Source organism: Vicugna pacos, chromosome 9, assembly GCF_048564905.1.
Source record: "Vicugna pacos chromosome 9, VicPac4, whole genome shotgun sequence".
Lineage (NCBI taxonomy): Eukaryota > Metazoa > Chordata > Mammalia > Artiodactyla > Camelidae > Vicugna > Vicugna pacos.
In genome coordinates, this window is record NC_132995.1 from 3,601,605 (window position 1) to 3,628,381 (window position 26,777).

A 26,777-nucleotide genomic window follows, 5' to 3' on the forward strand; every position below is an offset into this window, starting at 1 on the left:
GGACTCTTCAGAAGGGGTGCCACAGAATATACAGGTTATGCGCCTTTTCAGATCTCATTCCTAAATTTGCTCATGACCTCATCTTGCATTAGCTGAGGTCACCCATTAGATTAACCTGGAGACCAAGAGGCTATAGGCTCAGAGATAAGTCTGCTAAGCCCCTCACCTTGAGAAGGTCATCCACCCTCACTTCCCTTGACCCCATGTAGTAGGCAGAACTCCAAAATGACCCCCCAAATTACCACACCCTGGTGCACACACCCTGTACAACTCCCTCCCCTTAAATGTAGGCAAAATTTGTGAATAGGATGGAGTGTCACTCCCACGATTACATTATATACAAGATAAAGTGATTTTGCATGTGTAATGTTCCTGATCAGTTGACTTGAATTTAGTCAAAAGGAAGATTATCCTGGGTGGGCCTGACCTAATCAGGTGATTCTTTTTGAAGGGTCAAGAATCACATCACACCAGTCAGAATGGCCATCATCCAAAAGTCTACAAATAATAAGTGCTGGAGAGGGTGTGGAGAAAAGAGAACCCTCCTACACTGTTGGTGGGAATGTAAATTGGTGCAGCCACTAGGGAGAACACTATGGAGTTTCCTTAAAAATCTAAGGATAGACTTACCATATGACTCACCAATCCCATTCCTGGGCAGATATCCAGAGAAAACTCTAATTAAAAAAGGTACATACATGGGGTGGGGGGAGGGTGTAGCTCAAGTGGTAGAGAACATGCTTAGCACGCATGATGTTCCGGGTTCAATCCCTGGCATCTCCTCCAAAAATAAGTAAGTAAACTTAATTACCTCCCCCTGCCAAAAAAATAAAGGTACATGCACCCCAATATTCACAGCAGTACTATAAATAGCCAAGATGTGGAAGCAACCTAAATTTTCATCAACAGATGAATGGATAAAGATGTGGTACATATATAAAATGGAATACTACTCAGCCATAAAAAGATAAGTGAATCACTTTTCTGTACACCAGAAATAAACACAACATTGTAAGTCAACTATACTTCAATAAAAAAATAAATAAGAGACAAGAAGCCAGAGAAATTCAAAGCAAGAGAGTCTCCTGCTGTCCTAAGGGAACAAACTGCCCCATTGTACAGAGAGTCACATGGCAAAGACCTGAGGGTGGGAAATGCTAGCAAAACACAGGGACTTCAGTCATACAACAACAGGAAATGAATTCTGCTCAACCTGAGGGAGCTGGGAAATGGATCTCTCCCTAACTGAACCTCCAGATGAAGACCTAGCCAGACAACATCTTGGTTTTGCTTTGTAAGACCCTTTGCACTATTTTGGACTTTTGATCAATGTAAACTGTGGGATAATGAATATGTGTTGTTTTAAGCCCCTGTGTTTGTGGTAATTTGTTATGCAGCAGTAGATGGCTAATACACCCTGTAGATCGCACTGTGCTGTGAAGTTCGTACAGGGGCCACTCAGGTAGTCACATTAATGCCTCCTCAATTCCTCCCTCTGTCTCTGCTGACAACCAGTTAGTCCCTGTGTGCAGACCCCTGTCCCTCCTGGATCCCTTTCATAGCCATTTTTTTCTCTGTGTCCTGCTCTTGTCTGGACTGTGCCCAGCCTACACCACTGATCTCCCTCTAGTCCGATTTTCACTTGGTCCCTAAAGGCTCTTTCTAACCTTCAGAATTGACCTTGTCATTCTTCTGTTCAAAATTCTCCTATGGTTCCCTGTTGCCGTCAGAAAAAAAATCTAAGCTCCTCACCTATGTCCTTCTGCCTGGGGCACCAGTGTCATCTTACGCCATACCCACGGGTGCCTCCTGCCAGCTGGAGTTGTTTTCCCTACTATGCCCAGCTCCTTTGTGCTTTTGAGATTTCTGAGTGTGGCTCCCTTTCCTGGACTCCCCTTCCATCTCTCAGCTATAAGACAAACCCTCTACCAGCTTCTGAAGAGGCTGGTATAGAAGGAGCAATTTACATGCTCCTTCCTCCAGGAAGCCTTCCCTGGTGTATCGGGGGTTGTAGCTGTGCTTCCATCATGCCATACAGTGCCCCTACTAGAGCACAGTCACCCTGCATTGTGATCCGTCCATCAGCTGGTCTCCCCCAACAGAGCAGGGGCTGCTCAGGACAGGCACAGGTTTGGTTCACTTTGGTGTCCCCTAGAGACCAGCCCTGGTAAACAGGAAGTTTCAGTCCACAGGTGCTGAATGAATGGATGGATGAAGGAATGAATGAATGACTCAGGGAATGAGTAGTGGATTACATATTCTAGGGTCCCTACCCTCCAGCAGTCCCTGCCCAACCCCCTCCCTGCCTCACATCCTGAATGTGCTTTTTCCCAGGTGCTTGAGTGTTTTTCATCAACAACAGCTGGGGCCTTTGTGTTTCCTCAAGAGGAACAGAGTGGTGGTGGCGTGTTTTCCCGCTGTATCAGGAAGAGAAGATCAGCGTTTCTAAAATGTCCTCATTCAGGGTGAAGTGGAAATATTCCAGCACTGGGGAGTCAGATGGCTTGAGTTCCAATCTTTGCTTTTCCTTGTCTCCCTAAAGGACGCAGAACCAAATCATTATTCTCTCTGCACCTTCAACTTCTTGTCTAAAAAAGGGATTGAAGGTGCAGTTAGCAATCTCCCTCTGGGTGGGATGCTCTGGGACTGCTTTTCAAAATCACATACATCCAAGGAATTCTCACAGGGCTCTTTTGGTGCCAATGAAACCCCTAATATTACGTTCAAAATTTTGTGAATATGGGTGTCATTTTCTGGGGGTTCATAGCTTTTAACTGATTCTCAAAGGGATCCCTAATCCCCTAAAAGTCACTCGATTTAGCAAAATCTCATTTGTATTAATAAAAATAAAGGTAAAAATTATGTCAAAAAATATTCCCAGACATTGCCCAATGGCCCTTAGGGGCAGAATCACCCTAAGCTGGGAATCACTGGTCTAGAAGAAGAAACTGGCAACAACCCTTCCCTCTCCAGGAAACAAAGCTGGGATTGGGAAAAGGGAGGAGAAGAAAGTTATTTTTTCCTTTCTACCCTTCTCTGCTGTCTAAATGTGAAAATCATGACAAGGTATTACATTTATAATAAAAACAAGTTTGTTGTTATATTACTTCCATTCATGGGACCAGTACGCAGCTGTTGAAAAATGAGGCATATCTCTGCATCTGATCTATTGCCTTAATGGCATACAGCAGCAATGCTTAAGATTTTTGGCCTCAAGACCCCTTGATATGCTTAAAAATTGTAGCAGACCCCAAGGAGCGTTTGTTTACCTGTGTTGTGTTTATCAATATTTAACAAATTATAAAACTCAAACTGAGAATATTTTAAGATATGTATTCATTTAAATAAAATAATAAATTCATTGCAGTCTGCATAAACAAACTTATTTCAGTACAAAATGACTATAGTTAAACAAAATAGTGGTATTGTTCTATATTTTTGAAAACTTATTCAATGTTTGGCCTTAGAAGAAAGTTTGATTCTCCTATCTGCTTTTGCATTCAATCTATCGTGTTATCACCCATGGTGAAGCCTCCAAAAGACTCTGGACTCTATATTCTCATGAAAGACTAAGTGAAAAAGGCAATTAACATCCTAGTATTCTTATTAAAGTGGCTTTGACCTCACGATGGCCACACTTTGAGAATCACTGATGCATAGTACTGATCTGTAAATGAAATAAGTTCAAAATGCTGTGTAAAAATCATAATAGATAAGCAGATGTGACTGTGTAGTTTCTGAGATCAGAGGAGATCGGGTGCGTTCAGGGTGGTCTGGCCATAGACAACTGTGTAGTTTCAATATACATGGAGGCATACAGCTCAGTGGTTCAGCATGGGTAGTCTCAGGATTCCCAAGATTCAGATCTTAGCTTGACCACCTATTAGCTGTGTGACCAAGAGAAAGTTAATTAACCTCTCTGTACCTCAGGATCTCATTTGTAAAATGAGGATGATAAGAAAAGCACCATCCTCCTTGGGTTATTCAAAGCAAAATGCTGAGGACTTGAATGCAAAATAGCCAGCACAGAGAAACCAATAAATTATGCAATTAATTTATGCAAACTATTGTTATTAAGCATCTTTAATAACAATAAGGTAGTTATATAACTGATACTAAATTATCTCCATAATACATTGCCATGTGAAATTGGAAAGTACAGAAAGAACTATGTTCAAACTATGATAAATGTTGTGTCCAATGAACATGCATAGGCTACAGACAAACCTGTGTGTGGATTTAAACACACACATATATGCTTAAGTATGCACACAATATTCTTGAAATTATACCTTAAAAGATGATAATATCTTTGCACAGAGGATATTTCTGGATGTCAGGAGGTCAGAAGTAGGGCTGACTTTTCATAGCATTCCTTAAAAAAAAAAAGGCAAACAAACCTTTAACTATGGAATCCCATTCTATCCTCAAAATGTAAAAAAGCACAAAACAACAACCAAAAACACTAGCTTAGTTTGTTTGTTTGTTTTGTTTAAAGAATATAAACTTGAGGATTTTAGGTTGTTAAATTCTGGACCAACATCAGCAAATATCCCAGCACTCGCACCACCACCGCCCATCCTGCAGGCAAGACAGACAACACCAAATGATCAGGATGGCAGGCAGCATCAATCGATGGGGACATCCTTTCCCACTGAGCAGATGTTCAAGTCCTTCTCAACAGTGTGCTTCAAGCAGCCACTGGGAGTCAATTAGTCTTGACAAAGGAGCTGAAATATACTTGCCTTCCCAGTTCTCAAGCATGACCTCCAGAAATTCCTGAAATCATTGAAAATGACTCAGAGTATTTCCCTCAGGGTGTCTGATCCTGCTGACTCTTAATTCTCTCCTGCTAACCTACCCCCACCCCTCTCCCTGTTCCAGAGGGATTTAGAGTCCTTCTGGCCCATTCCCTTCCTTTTTTTTTTTTTTTTTAACAGAAAAATAAAATGAAGCCCCAGAGATTAAAAGACTTGCTCAAGGTCACAGTATGAGTTTGCATCAAATTCGTAGAAGTAAAATACAGCAGCTGAGAGAGTAGACTCTGGGATTAGACAGGACTGGGTCTGAATTCCCCTCTGCATCTTACCAGCTGGGTGACCTTACCTCCCAGAGTCTCAGTTTCCTCACCTCCAAAATGGGGCTCTTTGGAATGCTTAGTTCATAGGATGTTTGGGAGAATCCAATGAACTAATTAGTAGAAGAGAAGGGTGCAGAGTGTCTGACATCTAAAGACAGCTTGATAATTGTGCTCGTGGTCATTTGGGGGTGTGGTCGTGATTGCAGAAGTTGTTCTGATTGCCCCCAAGAAACTAAATCTAGACGAGGTGAAGAACAGAAGGGCTGCACTGTTTGCTTTTCAGTATACTTCAAGAATAAGCTTATCAAACATTTGGGCTGTCTTCAATCCCTCAGTGTAGTACAGGAAATCACAGATCTTAGAGCACACTTCAAGCCACTATCCCTCACCTGCAAAACCTGTACGCATGCATGCACGTGTGGAAGCGCGTGTGTGATAATTTCTACAAACAGGGCTGCTGGGAATGTCTCTTGAGATCATGGGTGGGAGGAAAGCATGTGGCTTATAGTAGGTGCAATAAATGGCAGCAGGTATTTCTCAACAGAGTGACCAAGCGTTAGGAGGAGCCACTGCTCCTTGGTGCAAAAACGAAGGAAGCTTAAGTTTTGGAATCAGATGGCTCTAGTTCCAACTCAAGGCTCTGCCAATTTCTACCTGTGTGACCCCGGGTGAGTCATTTCACCTGTGTGGACCTAGCTGAGAAAGGAGCCTAATAAACTCAACGTGCAGGCTTGGGGAGAAAATTTAATGAAACAACGAATATAGAAGGAAGGCGAGTAATAGTAACAGTAGTCTTGGTAGTCAGAGTGATACCAAGAGTTCATTTTTATTGATTCTGACCTGTGTCATTTGCTGTCCTACAAGCTTTACATGAACTGAATTATAAAGTGCTGCTGTTAAGAACTATGATGATTAAGCAATCTAACAAACACCCGTCTAACCTTATTCTGTGGCACCCTATCCCCCACCTCCACCCTAGGGGTAGAGGCCTTGGAGACCTGGACCCGACACCTGTACCCAGTGCCCTCCCCTGGTCAGGCGGAGACGTGTTTGAAATAAAGTTTATTGAAGTTTCTGTCGGTATTTACATATGATACACGGTAAATAACAGAGCCAGGCCCCCCACCCAACCCTTTCCCCACCCCGAGCCCCCCTCCCCCCAGCCTCGTTAAAAATCGCTGCGTAAAGACGGGTTAACTGCTGCGGTTCCCCCCTCCCCCCTCCCCCCTAAGATGCAAACTAAAAGCCCCCGTCCCTCCCCTGCCCCCCTCCCCCCACCCAGGGGGCCTTTCTGGTTCCGTGTACAACACTGTGCTACCTCGCCCCTCCTCCCCTAATAAGGGGGGTGAGTGAGTTTCTTGTGACCCCCCCCAATCTGTCCAAGGGGGCGGACGGACCCTTGAAAGAGGCCAGAGTTGGGGGTCTGAGCTGGGAAGGGGGACTTCAATGAGGGGGAGTGCCAGAAAATGGAAGACTTCGAGGTTTAGGGGGTGTCGGCCCCCGCTACTGCCTCTCCCTCCCCCGACGGGGCCTCGAGGGGGAAGAGGCGGGCACAGGCGTGGAAATGGCATGGAGGAATCCCTCCACCCTAGGGTCTCCATCTTTGTCGTGTGGTGTGTGGGGCTGGACGCACCTAGGGGCTTGAGTGGGCGGCGGAGAGGAGGCAAGGAGACAGAGGAAGAGAAAGAAGAGGAAAGAAGCCACGGACGGCTGAGAAAGCAAGAAGATCCGTTAGAGAGCGCCCTTGAAAAGGCAGGTAGCCGTCATAAGGCGGAGAAGAGTCCAGCAGGCGCGAAAGAATGGGGCCTCTCAGTGTGTGTGTGTGTGTCTGTGGCGGAGGAGGCCAGGTTAACCACACCCATGGCCTCCAGCCCCCTGCCCAACCCAGGAGCTGCAGGCGGAGACCCCCGCACCTGCGGGCCCTCCCTCCAGGCACCTGAGGACGCCGAAGGTCCGGAGGTGAGACTGGGCCAGGAGAGAGAAAAGCTGGGGCAGTAGGGAGAAGAGGCCGGCTGGCATTCCTGGCGGCCGCCGGAACCCACTCTCCAGCCCAGAGCCCCTGCGGCGAGGCGGGAGGCCGGGGGCCCAGGGTTCGTGGACGCCGCGCGGAGCAGAGGAACCTGGGAGGAGGAAATTGGCTGGGGCGGGGGCGGGCCATCTAGGGGTGGGAGTCACCTGGAAGTGGAAGGGACCAATGAAGTGGAGGGGTCAAGAAAGTGGGAGGAGCCATTGGAAAGAGGGCGGGATTAGGGTGAAGAGGCGGGGCCGCCAGGAAGAGGGCGGGGCTGATGCGTGCGCAGCATCCTCCCCGTGGGAGCCAGGAGTCCCGGGGTTAACTGGAGCCGCGTTCCCGGGAGGCTCTAGAGGAGGGGGAGGAAGAGAAGAAAAGGAGGAGGAAGAGGAGGAAGAGGAACTCTCCGAGGGGCGGGGCCTCAGCACGGCGAGGTGGAGATGTGCAGGTGGTCGGGGTACTTGATGGCCGGAGGATAGTTCTGCGTCATCTGGATGGACACATCGCTAGAGATATCGGAGGGACTGCGGCCGCGGCGCCACGCCTCGGGCTGCAGAAACTGGCCCGAGTAGTCGGAGCAGTCGCTGAGACGCGGGCGGTAGAAGGCCGGATGCGGACGGTACATCTCCTCCTCCGCGTAGCGCTTGGTGAACAAGTACACGGACATCACGCCAGCTCCCTGCGGCAAGGAAGGATCAGAGTCCCCGAGGCTGGGCCCGGGCTCCCTCTGACCTCAAGACTCAAGACCCCCAGCCCTTCCTGTCCAGGGACCCAAGATTCCAGGCCTCCAGCTTCCCCCTTTCCCAGAACCCAGGAATTAGGGTCCCAGCCGCCTCCTCCCCCAGTACCCCAGGCTTCCAGACCTTCTTCCTCCAGGAACCAGGGTTTAGGACCTCAGCCACCCCCTTCTTTTAATTCAGAGTCCACACCCCCAGCCTCCTTTTCCTCCTGGACCCAGAATCATGCCGCCCACCCCAGACCCCATCCCCATTAAAAAGGAGAGTCCGGGCCCCACAGACCGCACCTCTTTGAGTAGGAAGGAGGAAGCAGCGAAGGCAAAAGACCACCCGTAGCGATAGTGGAAATACTGTTCGGAGCTGCTGGGCCTGTTCATGACCTCGTCGTTGATGCTGGAAATGTAAAGAACCAGGCCCACCACCAAGGAGAGGCCTGGGGGCAGAGGGACGCCCTTGGGCCGTCAGCAGTGGGCCCTTTCCCCAGCCCCAGATCCCCTCCCTTGTCCTCCCTGCTCTATCCTAGACTAACTTCCACCTTTGGAATCCCCTTGTGAGTGGGGGCTTGGCTGGGAGCAGGGAGCCCAGAGGTAAATCAGCAACCTCCTCCTCCTCCCCCGACCCCAAATCTGCCGCCCAGGAGCTCACAGTGCCATTGGGGAAGGCAAATATGGACACTGATCAACAGTCACATCCACAGTGGTAGGTGCTATAAGGGTAGTGGCAGGACAGAGCTCTGTGGGTCCAGAAGAGGCACCAAACCCACCTAGGGCAGGGGTGGAGGGAGTCAAGGAAAGATTCCTGGAGGCATAGCTTTGTCCAAGTCCTAAAGGATGAGGCTCAGGGAAGAATTAGGGTATGCCATTATACCACACTGGGCAGGGCAGAAGGAACAGCGCGGGCAAAGGGTTGGAGGGGGATCGTTGAACGGATCCATCTATGTAGCTGAAACCTGGGCCAGAGCCACAAGAAATAAGGCCAGAAAAGAAAGTTGGGACATTGCCATGATGAGCCTTGAATGCCAGGCTGAAGAGCTTGGCATAGATGCCAAGGGCACTAGGGAGCCATGGAAGGTCTGGAGCAGAGGAAGGGCAGGGCCAGATTAGGGTGTTAGAAGATCCTTTGGGGCTGGTTGGTTCTGGGAAGAGGTTGGAGGGGAGAAACTGGAGTTGTGATATTCCAGGGGGAGGAGGATGAAGCTGAGCTGAGGCTGTATAGATAATAAGCAACAACAACAACATCAGTAATAATAACAATGCAATAACAATAGCAACTGCTTATATAGGTCTGCTGTGCCAGGCACCATTCTCATTGTTATGTATGTATTAACTCCTATTCAAACTTCACAACGGTACTTTCAAGTAGGTACCCTTTGTATCCCCGCTTCCAGTTGAGGAAATAGAGTCTCATGGAGAAGGTAGAAAGGAGAGGTCTGGTTTGAGAATTTTTAAGAAGCAAATATCACTTCCTCGAGATGAACTTTCTTTTAAACAGTAGCCATGCAAGGGTGGCTTAAAGGAGGCTGTAAAGTCCCCTGCCCCAAATTAATCCAAGTAAGCTTCATTAGCATCTTCCCCTAGAATCCTACAAATAAACACCTGTGTGCCTGTCACACCCAGAATAAATCTAAATTCCTTCCATTGCCTCCAAAAGGGGTTAGCAAACTACGACCCCAGGGCTAAATCCAGCCCACCTCCTGTGTTTGTATGGTCTACTAGCTAAGAATGGCTTTTCTAAAATTAAATGGTTGAGAAAAATCAAAAGAAGAGTATTTTGTGGCACGTAAAAAGTATACGAATCTCATTTGGCAGTTCCTCAAAGTGTTTAAAGATAGAATTACCATGTAACCCAGTAATTCCACTCCTAGGTATTTACCCAAGAGAATAGGGAACATATGCTCACACAAAAACTTGTGCATGAATGTTTGCAGCAGCATTATTCATAATAGCCAGAAAGTGGAAACAACCCAAATGTCTATCAACTGAATGGATAAACAAAATGTGGTATAGCCATATAAAAGAATATTATTCAGCCAAAAAAAGGAATGAAGTACTGATTTAAACTACCACATGGATGAACCTAGAAAATATGCTAAGCAAAAGAAGCTAGATGGAAAAGACCACACACTGTATGGTTCCATTTATACGAAATGTCCAAAATAGGCAAATCCTTGGGGATAGAAAGTAGATTTGTGGCTGCCAGGGAGTGAGGTGGAGGAGGGGATTATGACTGGCTGTTAAAAGGAGTGAGGTTTCTTTCTGGCGATGAAAATGTTGCAAAATTAGGTAGTGGAGTTACTTACACAACCTTGTGAATATACTAAAACTGTTAAATATGTGAACTTTATGTTATGTGAATTATAGTATCTCAATTCAAAGAGTATATGAACTTACAATTTCAGGGTCCATTAACAAAATTTTGTTGGAACACAGCCACACCCATTAATTTACATTTACCCTATGGTTGCACTGGCAAAGTTGAGTAGTTGTGACAGGCTGTGGGGCCAGGAAAGCTAAAAATATCTATTATCTGATCTTTTACAGAAACCTTTCCTGACCCCTCAACTGCAATGCCAACATAGTCTGGTACCTGTTAAACTCATCTCTAGTCATTTTCTCCTTGCACCTTCCACTTTGATCACATGACTTTTCCCACCCTTCCTTGAACATGTCAAGTTCGTTTCTACCTCAGGGTCTTTGCTCTCACTGTTCCCTCGAACTGGAATGCTCTTTCCCCCAGATTTCTCCATGGTCACTCTGCCACTTCATTTAGATTGCTCCTCCCTTGTCACCTCTTCAGAAAGGATTTCTATGATCTCCTTGTTTTAAAAAATTTCTCTTTCACTCAAACTTAGAGAAACGCAGGTGAAAAAGATGACGAGATACCATTTCTCATCCATCAAATCGTCAAAAGTTAAAAAAAATCTGGGTAAAAGGAAGCTCTTATATGTAGCTGGCGGGGGCGTGAAATAGTCCAACCCCTATGGAGAGGAATTTGGCCTTATGTAACAAAACCACACATATATTTATCCTTTAACCCAGCAATCCTACTTCTAGGAATTTACCCTGAAGGTATCCAGCCAGCAACATGGAAGCACACGCATACAAGTTAAGTCACTGCAGCATTTTTCATAATTGCAAAATATTGGAAATGACCTAACTGTCCTTACACAGAGGATTAGTGGAATAAACTATAAAACATCACACAGCGGAGTACTTGCATCTGCTTATTTTTGCAAAAAGAGACATAGGAGGGAAGACAAACATGAAGTTGATTACCTAAGGAGGTAGGGAAGGACAGGAAGGAAGAGATGGGAAGGAAGTGGCACTCCTCTGAGTATACATTTTTGCATAACTTTCACCTTTGGAACTATGCTAATATTTTATATATTCAAAAGATAAGAACAACAAGGATGAGGGGAAAACTAAAATTGAATATACACAAAAATAAACGAAGCTAACTTTGTATTAGATGAATAACACAACCAAAGGATGGGGGAAAAGCAGTAATCCCAGTAACTTTTGGACAAAGTACTTTGAATATATATCTCAGTTTGAAGACAAAATGGCCTGCAAAGAAATCTTGAACCTTATTTAGTAGATTTTTGTTGGGAGCACTGTAGGGACAGCAGTACTTAAGGTATTCTGTGTGCATAGTGAGGTTGAGCAAATGTGCAAATTTGGGGAGCTAGAGGTCTCAGCCTGAAAGAAGAAAGATACAAATCAGAATGGGGTGATTCAAGAAAAACTCCTGGGGCATCAGTGTAAACTCCTGCTTCACAAATATATATATAATTTCCTAGATTGTGTACTGAAATATCCTAGAAGCAGTGACACCCTCGCAGCAATGAGCAGACCTCACACCCAGATTTTGGTGTCTAATATCATTCCCCCTAAATCAGGAGTAAGGAAGAAGTAGCCCATTTGAAGCCTGAGGCAGGGACAGTAAAAGTGTACTCATGCCACAAAATAAGGAAGTACTGAAAAAAATGTTGGAGACAAGTTAAAAAAGGAAACAGAAAGAAAAATACCATATGATATCACTTATATGTGGAATTAAAAAAAAAAAGACACAAATGAACTTATTTACAAAACTGAAACAGACTCATAGACATAGAAAACAAGCGTATGGTTACCAAGGGGGAAAGGGGGTGGGAAAGGGTAAATTGGGAATTCGAAATTTGCAGATACTGACTACTATATATAAAATAGGTAAACAATTTTCTACTGTATAGCACAGGGAACTATATGCAATATCTCGTTGTAACCTATAATGAAAAAATACGAAAAGGAATATATGTACGTATATGTATGACTAAAACAGTATGCTGTACACCAGAAATTGATACAACATTATAAACTGACTATACTTCAATTTTTAAAAACCGTTAAAAAAAAAAAAAAAGGACACAGGAATTTGTTTGAAGGGGGTTCCTGACAGTCCAACTGGGGACAATTTGAACATCAAAATGAATAATAAAATTAGTGGCAAGTAACACACTGAATTTTTTAAAAGTATGAATCCATACAGACATATTCTTTAAAAAAATAAATAATAAAAGAAAAGAGTGACATCCATATAGACAGAATAACAGAGTCAGAAGACACCATTCTGCAACCCTTGTAGTGATATTAGGATTCAGGCAAGCATCATCAGCAGACACTAAATCACTGGATGACAGAATCTCCCCATGCAACATCTATTAATTACAAAGAGATTTAAAAACCCTTCCTTTGTCGTAAGGGAACATGACAGATACCGTCTGAAACATTGATGGTAACTAACATCACAATAACTGCGCAGACGGACATCCTGACCTCCTCCTAATGAGATCATGCCACTTCTCCACTTACGTGGTGCCCCTGCTGGAAAAGCGTAACCTGGATCCACTCCACTAGTGCAGAAACCGCGGGGCGTTCCACAAAACACTAGCTACACTCTTCAAACAACTTCAACATGAAAGATTAAAAAAAAAAAAAGGCACAGAAACTAAATAAAAGATGGCAGGAGACGAAAGAGACACAGCAAAGAAATACAGTGGGATCCTAGCCTGGATCCCAGATCAGGAGAAAAACTGACTATAGAAGGCAGTTTGAAGACAACTGGTGAGGTCTGAACATGGGCTGTGTATTAACTATAATACTGTATCAGTGTTAAACATCCTGAATTTGATTACTGTATGGTGGTTAGGGAAGAAAATGCACTTGTTCTTAGGAGATATTTGCTGAATATCTAATGTTTAGGGGTGAAGTGTTTGTAATTTATGTTCAAGTGATATAATATAATATGTACATACATGTATCGATGTGTATACATAAGATAGAAGGAGAGAAAGACAACTGTGGCAAAATGTTAAAAATCAGTCCAGGCGAAGAATATATGAGAGTTCCCTGTACTATTTTTGCAACTTTTCTGCACGTTTAAATATTTTTCCAAAACAACAAATTTTAAATGAAATAGGCATCCCCATACAGAATTCCACCCCCCGCAAGGTGCCAAAGTGTTACCCTGCAAATTACTTATTCATTGTAAAGAGAAAATATACCTTTTCAATGGAGAACTCTAATGCCACCCCTTTACCAAGGGTTTGAGGTTTGTTCCACTCCTGGTGGGACAACTTGACATTATTTGCTATCTGACATAATGGAGTATAAAGAACTTGGCACCACCTCTAAATCTCGCCAAACATATTTAAACAAGAATCTAATCAAGTCTCTACCCTGGATATAAACTTCCAGGTCACAGAAACTACAAAGAAAGAGGATCAGATCAAATAATGCAATGAGGAAACAAGCAAACAAATGCGGGAGGTGGAGTATTCTACAAGTCACCCCATTCTGCAGTTTTCAAAAGGACTAAGACATGGGCCAAGGTGTAACACTTGAACAAGTGATCAATCTTAACACCTCAAAAAAGAGACAACCAGACATTATTATGTCTCATGATGTAATGCAGTAGAGTGTACCAGCACCACTTATCTATGCAGCATTTTTGCCAAAAAAAAAAAAAAAGTCAAATCTGGATCTGATCTACAGTTTTACAGGAAAACACATGATGGATGAACATATTAAAGCACAACACAGGAACGCAATTGGAAAGATCCAGAGTGTGGGAATTCTATAAGACAAATGACTAGATTTTATCAACAAATAAATGGCAAAGAGAAAAGAGAAGGAGGGGGACTGTTACAGAGTAAAAGAGTCTTCAGAGATCTATCCACTAAATGCACAAGTGGAATTTGGATCCTGATTTGCAACAAACTAATTGTTAAAAAAAAAAGGCATTTATGAGACAAGTGGGGAAGGTGAACACTGACTAGATATTAATATATATTAAGCAGTTATCCTTAATTGATTTGGGCATGAGAGTAGCACTGTGTCTATGTTAAGTAACAAAGTATTAATTTCTGAGAGATATACTGAAATATTTGTGGATAAAACAATTTAATGTTTGAGACTGGCTTTAAAATCATGTAGTGAAGTGCAGAAGGGAGATATAGCAGTAAGACTAAAAAAGGAGTCACCATATGTTGATAATTGTTGAAACTGAGTGAAGGGTACATGGTAAATTATACTAGCCTTTTTATATTTTTATAATGAAATATATTTTTAAAGTCAGTGTTGTGAAAAAAAAATTGTGCAGGAACTAGTTTAGACTAAAAGAGGCATTAACTAAATGCTATGCATGAACCTAGATTGAATCCTGGTTCTGGGAGAAAAGCTATAAAAGGCATACTTGAAACAACTGGAGCAATTTGAAAATGGAATGAATTGTATTATGGAATCACTGTAAAATTTCTAGGTTTGATAATGGGGTTGTAGTTATGCAGAAAATGTCCTTACTCTTAAGAGATGCATTCTAAAATGTTTAGACGTGAACTATGATGATGCCCAAAACTTACTTCCAAATGGTAAAGCCAAAAAAGTGTGTTGTATTTGTGTGTGTGAATAGAGAAAGAGAGAATATGGCAAAAACATTAGCAAAAATGCAAATATCTATGTGGATCTAGGTGGAAGAAGGTATTCCAGTGTTCATTGTACTATTCTATAGATTTCGAAGTTTTCATTAAAAATTTGGAGTGATTGAGGTAAGATAAAATAATGACCCCAATCACTCTCCTTCCCCTTAACCTGCTTTATTTATCTTCATAGCCCTTATCACCACCTAACATTATATTTTCTATTTGTAAACTTTTAGTCACAAGTCTCCTCCACTTCCTCTATGATGCTTGAAACTCGTCTACCTTGTTCCATTCCTAGCGTCCAGCACAAGATTCAGCAGACAATAAATGCTAGTTGAATGGATAAATATACTTGCCATGCAAATGGAACTTCTAGACCAGCTCATTAGTTGCTTCTCCCTTTTGAATCCACTATAAATCCCCATTCCTTCAGCTCCTTCAAGAATTAACCTTTCCTAGCTCTGGACTTCATAGCACTTTCAACTTCTAGTATTCCCTAATTTTGACATTCAAGAAGAGAAAGCCCCTAAAGTGTTACATGGTGGAAAGGCATCAGAGAGAAGTCTTGAAAGATGAGCAGGTTTATAGAAAAGGTTTACCCAAGGAAGCCCAGAAACCTTGCTCACTAGAGTACCCTAGTCAAATGCAGGGAAGTCCTCTTGATTCTGCTTTCTCTCTATTACCCAACAAAGATGGTCTATTATCAGGTGATGTCCATTTTACTTCCTGAATCGCTCATAAATCTAAACTCTCTTTTGCATCCCCAAGCCCTCTGACTCAGCTAAAGATCATTCTCTATGCCTGGAACATTGCCTTCAAATCTGTATCTGTTTTATTAATTTTTTTAATAAAAAAATTTTAAGGGGAGACATAATTAGATTTGTTTATTTTTATTTATTTATTTTTAACAGAGGTTCTGGGGATTGAACCTAGGACCTTGTTCATGCTAAGCATGCACTCTACCACTGAGCTATACCCTCCCCTCCTTTCTCCATGCGACTCTAACCTTCTCTTGTCAAAATCTTTCCTTGGCTTCCTAGTATCCACAGGAGAAAGTTTTCACTCCTCAGCCTGACATTTCAGGCTCTTGATGATCTGATTCCTGCTAACCACTTGTTCCTCATCTCAAGTCCCATATTTCACATTGTAGTCCTAAATAACAAATATTCTCCATACAGAGAGGCAGAAGCAGGGTTGATGAGAAGGAAACAGATATTTCCAAAGAGAAGGAGTTTTTTGTTGTTTTTTTTGTAACTGAGAGTTATTTAAAAACAATGTCAAGAGGGGAAGGTGGAGAGGGATAAATTAGGAGTTTGGGATTAGCAGATAGAATCCACTATACACAAAATAGATGAACAACAAGATCCCACTGTATAGCACAGGGAACTATATCCAATAGCTTGTAATAACCTGTAATGAAAAAGAATATATTTATATATGTTTAACTGGATCACTATGCTGTATACCAGAAACTAACACAGCATTGTAAATCAACTATAACTCTATTAAAAAGATAAAAATAAAAATAAAGTAAGTCTCAAAAAAAAGTCAAAAGATAAGTTATTTTTGACATTCTTTCTCCTTCTTGTTCATTTTACAGTGGCTCTGGTTCTCTAAAAATAACCTTCTTTTCCTTTTTTTTTCCCCCTTCCCTCTTTTTCTCTCTCCCTTCCCCCTTCCTTTCTCTGTAATCCAACTCTATCTCTCTCTCACTCCTCCCACTACATCTGCTTCAGAATTCTTAGAGCACAGTAGGCAAGAATCACCTACATTCCAAAATGAATAGGAGAAACCTGCCTTAAGAACAATGGGTTTCAGAACCATGGAGAGCGACACAGGCGTCCACCTCCGTCTTAGACGTTTTCTAGGGTCTTAATACATGCTGTGAATTCCATCTCTGTACAAGGGCACTTACTTTTTTCACTTGAAAACTCCCCCCTCACCTTTTCAGCATCATCAATTCAGATGTCACCTGCTTTTGGAATCCTGGTCATTCCCACCCTCTCCACCACTCCACTGCGTCCGCTGAATGCATCTTTCCTTTTCTCAGAATGTCCTGAGCTGCTCTTACTCTTACTTGTATCCCTTCTACAAATACTTCATCGTGTACTTTGCATCAGCAATTCATCTAGATTCTGAAGATACAAGCGAGAGCATGTCCCTGCCTTTTGGAATTTACATTCTGGTAGGAGACAGAAAATGAACAAGATGACAGTAGCAATAAGTGCTATGAAACAAATATAAAATAGGGAATGTGATGGATAGTATAGTGGGGGCAAAACAACACTGGGTACCACTGTCAGAGGAAGAAACTGAAGAGGGAAATTTGGAGCCCTTTGAGAATTAGGGGGAAGAGACTTCTAAGCATGGAGAGTTAATGAGTATCAAAGTGAGGCTGAGGTGATCATTTTCAAGGAATAGACTGAGGTCAGTGCATCTGAAGTTATAAGCAATGGAGAGAGTGTTAGTGAGTCAGGAAATGAGGTCAAAGATCTGAGCAGTAACCAAATCATGGAAGACCTGGTCAGCCAACATGAGGAGTTGGAATGTATACTAAGTGCAAAGGAAATCCACTGAAGCATTGAAAAGATTTAAGTGCTGTGTGATAACCTTTGCTAGACACGTAGCTGGGAGCTGTTCTGTGGCTAACTGCATGTAGACTGCCATTTTTGATTCAGCACATCCTCAGCATCCAGCACAGGGTGGGGCATGTAAGATGTCTCTGTAAATGTCTGATGAGTGAATGAATGAATGAGCAGATGCATCGAACATGTTTGAGAATCAGGGGTTAATATGAGCCATGCATGGGAAGCCTGACTCTTATGACCTGGAAAAAGAAAATCAATGGCACTCCAGCCTCCTCCCCCTTCTCTCAGCAACCAAATAAAGTCAGTCATCTGGTTCTATTGATTCTCCTGTCAATATCCCTTTCTCTCAAAGCCATCCAGTCACCTTTATCCTCCCATCCCCCACCCCAGCTCAAACCTTATCCTCTGTTGATTGGACCACTGCATAAGCCTCCTCCTTACTTTCCCCATTTCCAATCTCTCCCTTGAGTCCACCCCAACACAGGTCCCTGAGGGATGTAAAATATCCAACTGTGGCCCTGTCCCTCCTCTGCCCCAACCCTGCCACCACATTCTTCAAAACTGAATGGCAACTCCACAATTTACCAGACCTCAGGCAACTCCTGTCTCTCTCTGTCTTTTTTTGTAAACGTATTTATTTATTATTTGGGGGCAGAGGAAGTCATTAGGTCTATTTACTTATTTAATATTAGTTTTTTTTTTTTAATGGAGGTACTGGAGATTGAACCCAGGACCTCGTGCATGTGAAACATGTACTCTACCACTGAGCTATACTGTCCCCACCAAGTCTTGATTTCTTCATTGAGAACATGAGGTGATTGGATGAGATCATTCCATTTCAATATCTAAGATACTAGTACTATTTCCTTTCCTCCCCTTGTAAGTCTCCTTTGTTTTATGATTTTTAATGGTGGTGGCACAGTAGAGTGCCAGGCTGAAAGCCTGGGTTGGAATCCTACTTCCACTTTGGAGCAACTTAACTTCTGAGTACACCTATTTCCTCAACTGGAAAATGGCAAGAATAATAATGGTATCTGCCTTATGAGGTGATGAAAAAGAAATAACTTAATTTGTATAAAGTACATAGAACTTCCCCCAACCATGACACTCAGTAAAGTGTTCATTATTATGGTTGTTGTAGTTATTACTACTATAAATCTGTGTGTGTGTGTGTATTTAAAACCATCACATGTTGAGCACTTATATCCTGGGCTGGCCTTTCGCATCCATGATCTAACCAAAGGTCAGAAAACTACTATTTGTCCCATTGCCTGTTTTTGTATGGTTTGCAAGCTTTGTGAGGTTTTTACATTTTTTAATGACGGGGGGATAAAACCAAAATAATAATAGTTCATGACCCATAAAAATTACATTGAATTCAAACTTCAGGGTCCATGAATAGTATTATTGGAACACAGCAAGGGCTACTGTTTAACCTCTGGTTGCTTTGGCACTCCAGCCCACATGGCTCACAAAGCCTGAAATATTTATTCTCTGGCCATAAGCAAATAAAGTCTGCTGACCCCTGATCAAGATTTGTCCTCTCAACAACTCTGCAAAGGAAGGCTGAAGCTCACACAGAGTAATTGGTAGAATTTTAACCCAGTTCTTTATAGGTTCACAGCAATGTGTGCCTTCAGGCACTACACCCTACAAACTTCAAAGCGCACAGCTGGATAGCTTGGGGTGGGGTCTGTAGGTCATAGTCTATGAAATTAAGTTCTGAAAGCGGGGTTCAATCTTCCCCAGATTACTCTACTATTACATCAGAGGCCTGACTCCCAGCCCTGAAGGCACCATTGTTCCTCAGTTTGACCTTGGAAGCCTGGCCCTGATGCACTGGTATGAGCATGGCTTTGGGGATGAGAGTAACCTTGATTCTAATCCCAGCTCATCCATGTACCAGCTATGCTGCCTCCTCTGTTTCCACTTCTGTGACTCACGGGCAATGGGATTTTCCTTCTCATGTTTCAGGTGGGTTGAATAAAAGCCCCCATGCTCCCTGCCTTTGCCCCACTTCCTGTCTCTCTAGGCCACTGTTTTTCTGCCCTGACACTCTGGAATGGTGATATTGTGCCTGTCTTATTTTAGCTCAGTGTCTGGCTCCACAGGCTGTGATTCAAGTCTGCATGGAGGTTGCACCCCGGTTTCCCTGGGAAAAGGTCTCATCAGGTTAGGCTAGAGTCCCGGGGGAGGTTTAGCCTAGAGAAAGTTGGGTGGGGAGCGGGGAGGAGCCTGGGGGGAAGGGACATTCGAAGATCCACCTTCAACTATTTGCAGAGACTCCAAAGAGGTTGCCTAGTGCGGGCCCCAGGGGACAGAATGGAAATGAGACTTACGGTGGGGTTTGCTCATAAAATACCAACTGAATTAAAAGGACCTAAATGGAATTTAGTTAAATTACGTTGAATTAATTCGAACTGAACTGAAGAACTGAGTCAGAAGAGATTGGGGCTGGTCGGGCCAGATGGATAGAATTAAGTACGTGAGAGCTGAAGCGGTCTGAGCTGACCTGAGCTAAATTGGACCGAATTGGACTGAACTGAACTGAAATCTGAAGGAGGATAACACTTCAGAAAGTACTCTGGAGCTCAGGACACTCAAGTCCCCAGGCACTAGCTTATCCTGGTATCTTGAGCAATTTCTGGGCCTCGGTATCCCCATTTTATTACGAGTGCTAATAATAACTTCCAGACAGAGATGTTAAAAGAAAGTTATGAGATCACTCATGCAAAAAGCCTTGTATCTCAAAAGGAAAAAGAACTATAAACAAACCTTGAACTCTAGCTAATGACATGCATGGTGAAGAATTAATGGTGAAGTGCACTGATGCCTGCAATCACTTTGAATGCATTTAAAAATGATAATAAGATAGACTGAAGTATGGGTAGAAATATAGGCAGATGGACAGATACAGGATAAAGCAAATCTTGCAATGTGGTAAATGTTGACTCTAAGGTGTGGATACAGGGTTCTTCCAACTTGAAAAATTTTCAAGTAAAATGTTGCACAGAACATAAAGAGCCTTGTAATCTGCTAATTGCTAAAATATCAGGAGTGGTTAAAAATACAGTCTCTGGAGGCGAAATGCCTGCGTTTGTGTCCCATCTCTGCCTCTTACTGGTTGTATGTCCCTAGGCAAATGACTTCATCTCCCTGAGTGTTCATTTCCATATCTGTAAAATGGGGCTATTAATAGCATTGACCTCACAGGGTTGTTGTGAGTATCAGAACCGAGCTTGGCACATAATTAGCACCCAAAAAGCATTCGCTGTGATTTAGCTGCTTTCTCCATTTCACAGAGAGGGAAAGTGGGGCTCAGAGAGGTTCTGCAACTCCTCCAGGATTACACAGCAAGGAAGTGGCTTTCTCATTGGAAGAGGAACCACAGGTTTCTGGAACCCAAAATATTCTCCCAGCCTGTAAATCATTTCCTTGGACTTACCCGACAGGATGAAGAAGATTCCGGAAACGAAGGCCAGAATGGTCCTCTGTGGGCGGATGTGGCCGATATTGCTGATGACGAACGCGGTGAACACGAGGAAGAGACTGACCATGGGGAAAGGGGTGGCTGTGCGCACTGTCTCTGGGGGAAGGATAAGGAGAGAGACAAGGGTGAGGGGGGACTCTCCGAGGGGACACCTCCCCATCCTCCTATCTTCCTGGCTTCCACTACTTTTGCCTCTTTACGTGGCTCCTCCCTGCTTGCTCCACCGCTGCACCCAGACCACACCCCTTTACTATTGACCCCACCCACTTCCCAGGCTCCGCCCCCTTCAGCCCGGTCCCTCCTTCTTTCCCAACCACTTTGTCTGCTTTCCAGCTTCCGCTCCTTCCCTTCCAACCCACCTCTTCCCTGGTCCTGCCCTTTCTTCCAGGACCCGCCCTGAGACCCTGCCCCCTTGTTGCTTAACCCCGCCCACCCTCGCTTCCCCTCACTCAGAATATTCTCCGTGTTTTCCGTCACCAAGTTGATCTCCGGTTCAAGGAAATATTCTGAGGCCACGCAGCGACCCTTTTCCCTGCCTGGAGGGGAAGATAAGAAAGCAGGGCTGAAGGGGCGGCTCCTAAAGTTCCGGAGAGGCAGTCAGGAGCAGGACGCACAGCACAGACTCTGGGATGGAGATGTGAGGCTCAATCTAAGGCTCATGGTCTGTACTACGTTTAGGGGGTCGCCGAAGGGGATCGGCAGGAATCTCGGTGCTCCTTCTCCAAGGTGCCCTAGAGACCCTTGGATGGAATAGGACAAGGCTGGAAGCCCGAGTCCCAAGTGAGAAGGAGATGTGGGCCAGGACTCCTGAATCGCTGAAGAGGACAAGGTCTAGCGGGTGAGGTGCAACTGGATTCCTAGAAGGAGCATGGATTTTTTTTTTTAATCCTGCCCATTCTACACGGAAACTGTCCAGGAGACACGTTCTAAACCTAGACTATTGCTTCTAAGGAGTCAGGAGACTCTGGTGGGGTTCCTGGGGATTAGGGAACTGGAGATTGTGCGAGCACTGGGGCTCTTAGATCCAGGGAATAAAGGGCTAGAAATTGAATCTCCAGGTAGAAATTTGACTCCCCAGGAGAGAAACTGGATCAATTTCGGGCTTTCTGGCACCCAAGGGATGAGGCTACAGATGAGGAGCCTCGGGTCTCAAGCAAGGCAGGGAGAGTTGACCGGAGGGCAGGTGAGGTCTGTACCTGCGAAGAAGCAGACTCGCCATAGGCCGGCATGCAGCGCCATCTTGACCTCCGTGGTTTGGTTTTGCGGCAGCACCGTTCCCTCCTCCATGTACAGCCAGTAGTCCGTGCTGACCGCGATGCCCACGAGCAGCAGGCCACACGCGCCAAACACGCTGCTCAGCAGGGTCAGGGCGCGGCTGCTGCAGTGACTCATCCTCAGCGGCGGGGGGCGCCCTGCGGGGCCTGAGGGACAGGAAGCTGAAGCCCTGATGCGACCACTAGAGTCCCCAGACCCCAGGCAGCCATGCGGGACACTGGCCCCGGGCCAGGATCACCAGTCTCCAAACTGAAACCTCTCAGATCTGACCTCTGGGTCCTGACCATGACCCCATCCCTGGATTTGAACCGGTGATACCAACTCTTGAACCTCAACCCCAGGACTGGCCTTCCCAAACTGGATACTCGTGCTCTGGCTCCGGATCCTGAACAGAGATGTCGTATTAGACCCCCCCAACCTCTGGACAATATTTCCAACCATAACCTTCACCCCAGATCCAGAGACTGACCCTTGATTCCAACCATGTGTCTGGACCTGGGTCCCAAATATCATGACTCTGACTAGAAACTTAATTTCCAGATTCTCAGCTTAACCTCAGAACCAGTCCTTCCAACCCTAACTACATACCCTGATCTGAGACCTTAAATCTAGACACCAGACCCCATCAGAACCCCTAAACTTGAGCCTGGGCCCGTGACTTGGAAACTATCACACTGATCAGGCACTTGAACACTAGGACCAGTGCACACCCCTAGTCCTGACTGTGCCCTGATTCAAGCCCCTGATCTTGAATACCAGACTCCAACAAGAACATATCACCTCAACTCTGAGCCAGGATCTAGGTCTCTGGACCCTGAATATTGGACCTAGAACACTGGATGCTGAGCATTGTAACTTGTCTAGAAACCCTAACCCAGGCCACAAATCCTGACTCCATGCCCAGACCTAGCACCCTGACCTCTTTCCTTTGGACTCTATCTCTGAATAGCAGCCAGAAATCCCCAAAGTGGGTCACTAACCAAGGACCCATACCTTGGTCTCAGGCCTCCCATATAAGTTTAAACACTTGGACCCTTATCTTGATCTTTAACATTCAATTCTAACTCCAAGACCTTGACTCATGATCTTTTAACTCTGATCTGGTGCCTTGACCTCAATTTGGTATCCCAAGCTGAGATCATGGACCATGTCCCAGATCCAAGATTCCAGAAACTTAATTCTCCCCCATCCCAAATCCCTGTGGGCCCCTGAACCTGGGACGCTGGAACTCCATCCCAGGCTACTGGATCCCAGAATATGGGGGCCCAGAGACCTAGATTCAGGATTTTGGCTAGAGATTCCAGGATGTCAAAGCCATAATCTGGGAATCCCCCAACTCAGTACCCTAACCAGAGCATTCCAGTCAAACAAGTGACCCTTCTTCAGACTAGGAATCAGTCCTCTGAACTCTAAAACCCAAATCAAGAAGCCCAGGATCCCCATTCCCTCCATCCCCATGACAAGATCCCCAAATTCCCTAGCAGAGATTTTTTGACTCCAACTTCTCATTCTAGGACCTCCAATTACAGACCCTCTTCAACATCCAACCTGGCACCCAGATCCCCATAACACTGGACTCTCAAAAGAAGAGATCCCCAATTCATAGCTGTGGACTCCCAAATTCCAATCAGGAATCTGGAGATCCCAACTAGAGAGCTCCTAATCTCTTACCCACTTAGTCACCCCTCACCAAGAGCTTTTCCCTAAACCCATGATTTGGGGGATTCAGTTTGGGATCCCCGTTCTATCTCAGCCAGAGCCTTCAACATACTGAATGCCACCATCTCCATCACCTTTTTAACTATGACTGTTAAGACCCCTAATGCCCTCCCCACCAGCAATGCAGCCATGACTTGAGACCTCACCCTCCTTAACCGAAATTCTTGTAGCCCTGAAACTCGACACAACCCCAATAAGAACCCTGGAGTTTAAGACAGTCTTCATTCTGATGCCCCCCGCACTCCATCCCAGCATCCAGTACCCTCACTTCACCCCGCCCTGCCCCCAGCCTCCTGGTGGATTCAGGGATCAGAGACTGGCTGGCTCCGACCGGCTTTTCCTCCCATCCCCCGCCCCATGGCTCCAGGGCTTCACTGCCGGCTGCCTGCTCTTCTTCCAGTCCGCTCAGCTCAGAAACAAGCATCAAAAACCCTGTCACCCTGACGGCCTTAGTCCCAGGTAGCTGACCTCAGCTCCCCTCATTGGCTGCGTGGACTCACAGCTGGGACCTTGCCCACTGTCACCTTCTCACTTTCCCCCTGGAACTCCCCTCTTTCCTCGCTCCGATTCCTCCTCACTCTAAATGGCCCGCCCAGATCTCCTCATTCCCCTCCAGCCTCCAGCCCTTCCTCCTTTGGGACCCCCCCACCCCCACCCCAGCCCGGAGCCTCCTTATCCTTCTTTGTCCCAGGCTCTCCTGGATATGGGCTTCTGGACCCCCGGGGTCCCATGCTGTAAGCCCCAAGTCCAAACTCCACCTCCCTTCAATCTCGGGAGACGTACTCCCCCTTTCTGGGGACCCTTTCTTAGACTCACATCCTCCTTTACCAGGCTCAGGCCCACCCCCTCATCCAGGACCGCCTCCCTTGAGGACCTGGCCTGCGCCCTCCCTCGTACCCACGGTCTCTAAGACTCGGACACGGAGAGTATAGTTGTCCCACTCTAGGACCCTCGGACCTCGTCCTCCAGGATTTCTTAGGCCCAAATATCCCTCCATCCTCCATTGCCTCTCGTACTCGGGTATCCGATTGCCAGAATCCCACCCCCTCCAGAGCCACTCGGGTCTCTTTCAGCCCCAAACCCCGGCTCCCAGCCACCTCAAGGGGAGCCCCCTTACCTCCTTCCAGGACCCTTCCCTCGCGCTCACCTCGCTCAGGGCTGGGCGGACGCTCCGGGCCGCGGGCTCCGCAGCCGCATGACCGGCCCCGCGGCTTACCCCGGCCGCCGCCGCCGCCGCCGCCGCCGGGGTCGCTGGTGCCCGCGCCCCCCGCCCCCGCCCCGGAGCCCGGCGTCCCGGCCCCCTCCCGGCCTCCCGCCTCCCACCCCCCACCCCCCGCGCCCGCGGCCTCACTCGGCGGACGACGCCGGGAGCTGGGACCCGCGGCCGCTCATTGGCTACTGCGGAGGAGGGGAGGGGCAGGGAAGGAGGGGGGAAAAGGATGCAGGGAGGGAGGGAGATGGGTCTTGAGAATGGGGGAGGCAGGGAGCGAGAGAGAATAGAAACGGAGGCAGAAAGCCCGAGATGGGCAGGGGAACACAGACAGACAGAGAGACAGAGAGACAGCCGAGAGTCCCGAGTCACACCGAGACCTCGAGGCTGAGAAATTCTAAGACTTGCACGGCTGGAGACTGGAGGAGATACAGAGATGGCCTAAAAGAGACAGAGAAAAAGAGAGGCAGAGATCGAATCTAAGACCCCCTCTCTTCGCCCAGGCTCAGAGACTCTGGGGTCCTCGAAGTGGCGAGGTCACAGAGACAGAGAGAGACAGGTAGACGGTCAGAGGCCTTGGGCGAAGAGACTCTGAGATCCAGAGACCTTGAGGTAGAGAGAGAGCGAGAACGAGAGCGAGAGAGAAAGAGAAAGAGAGAGAGAGACCCTGAGAAGGAGAGACAGCAGGGGCAATCCTGGGGGTCCCCTGAAAAAGACTGGGGCTTTTAGGGGGGCGGAGTCTGGGGTCTAGGAGGCTGGAGGAGGCGGGAGGGGGCGTCCCGGGCCGGGGTCCCCTGAGCAGCAGGCGGGCGCAGAGCGGAGCCGGGTCCTGCAGCCGCCGCGGAGCCGGGAGCCGGGCCAGCACCCCCCACCCCCCACCCCGCCGTGATGTCAGCGGGGCCACTCTTAAAGGGGCAGGCCGCCCGCCGAGGGTCGGAGTACGGGTTGGGGGCTGCGGGCACCGGATGGGGGCTACTGTGGCGGTGCTGCGGGAGACAGGGGGAGCGCCAGCATCCAACTGGTCTGGGTCCCAGAAACCCAAGAGCCTGCAGGAGCAAAGAGACGCAACGGCTCCCCGAGGGAGCCTGCAAAGCTCTGGGGCTCAGTCCCCTCCAAACACACAGACAGAGGCACACCATTCCTCTGGCCTGTCCGGGTCCAGGGACTACACTTCCCATCAGCCCTGGCGGCGGAGGCTGCACCTGGGGGAAGGGTCCTCCGCGGTGTCTGCTGGAAAGTGTAGTCTATTCGGGCTGTCCTAGCCACTCCCCCACTGGCAAGTGGGTCAAGGGAAAGAGGCGCAGAGGGCGCGCTGGCCTGCCGTGTGCCTCGGTTGCTGGCCCTTAGGCTCATAAGTTCTGGTTGTTTTGGGTTCTTGTCGCGGAGCTGCTCCCTCTGATCAATCTCGGGGTCTCTCATCCTCCCTTTCAGGACCTCCCAGCCTCTGGGTGTGTGTGTGTGTTTGTGTGTGTGTGTGCTTGTGTATTGTTCTGGGTGAGTATGTGCGTGCTTGTGTCTCTGTGCCCGGGGTCTCTACCTAACACGTTCAGTGGTCTGTGTGTTCATCTCTGCCTCTTTCTGCACTCGTCCACTTTGGTCCTTTCTGCGATGCACGCTCTCTCTCTCCCTCTCTCTCTCTCTCTCTGAGTCCCTGCTTTCTCCAAGTCTCTGTTCTTTGTTCTTATGCCATGGGTATTTTCTCTCACTTT

The 26,777-nt window shown here is 46.3% G+C and overlaps 1 protein-coding gene across 1 annotated transcript; it reads right to left on the reverse strand.

Moving 5' to 3' along the window:
- Nucleotides 1-7,323: 7,323 nt before the first annotated feature.
- CACNG7 (calcium voltage-gated channel auxiliary subunit gamma 7) lies at nt 7,324-25,143 on the reverse strand. Its single transcript, XM_006208387.4, has 6 exons — nt 25,006-25,143; nt 22,061-22,285; nt 21,314-21,400; nt 20,820-20,960; nt 8,116-8,261; nt 7,324-7,770 (listed from the first exon to the last, which is right to left on the reverse strand). The coding sequence occupies exons 2-6, from the start codon at nt 22,254-22,256 to the stop codon at nt 7,513-7,515; spliced, it is 828 nt and encodes a 275-aa protein (XP_006208449.1). The 5' UTR covers nt 22,257-22,285; nt 25,006-25,143; the 3' UTR covers nt 7,324-7,512.
- Between the last annotated feature and the right edge of the window lie 1,634 nt (nt 25,144-26,777).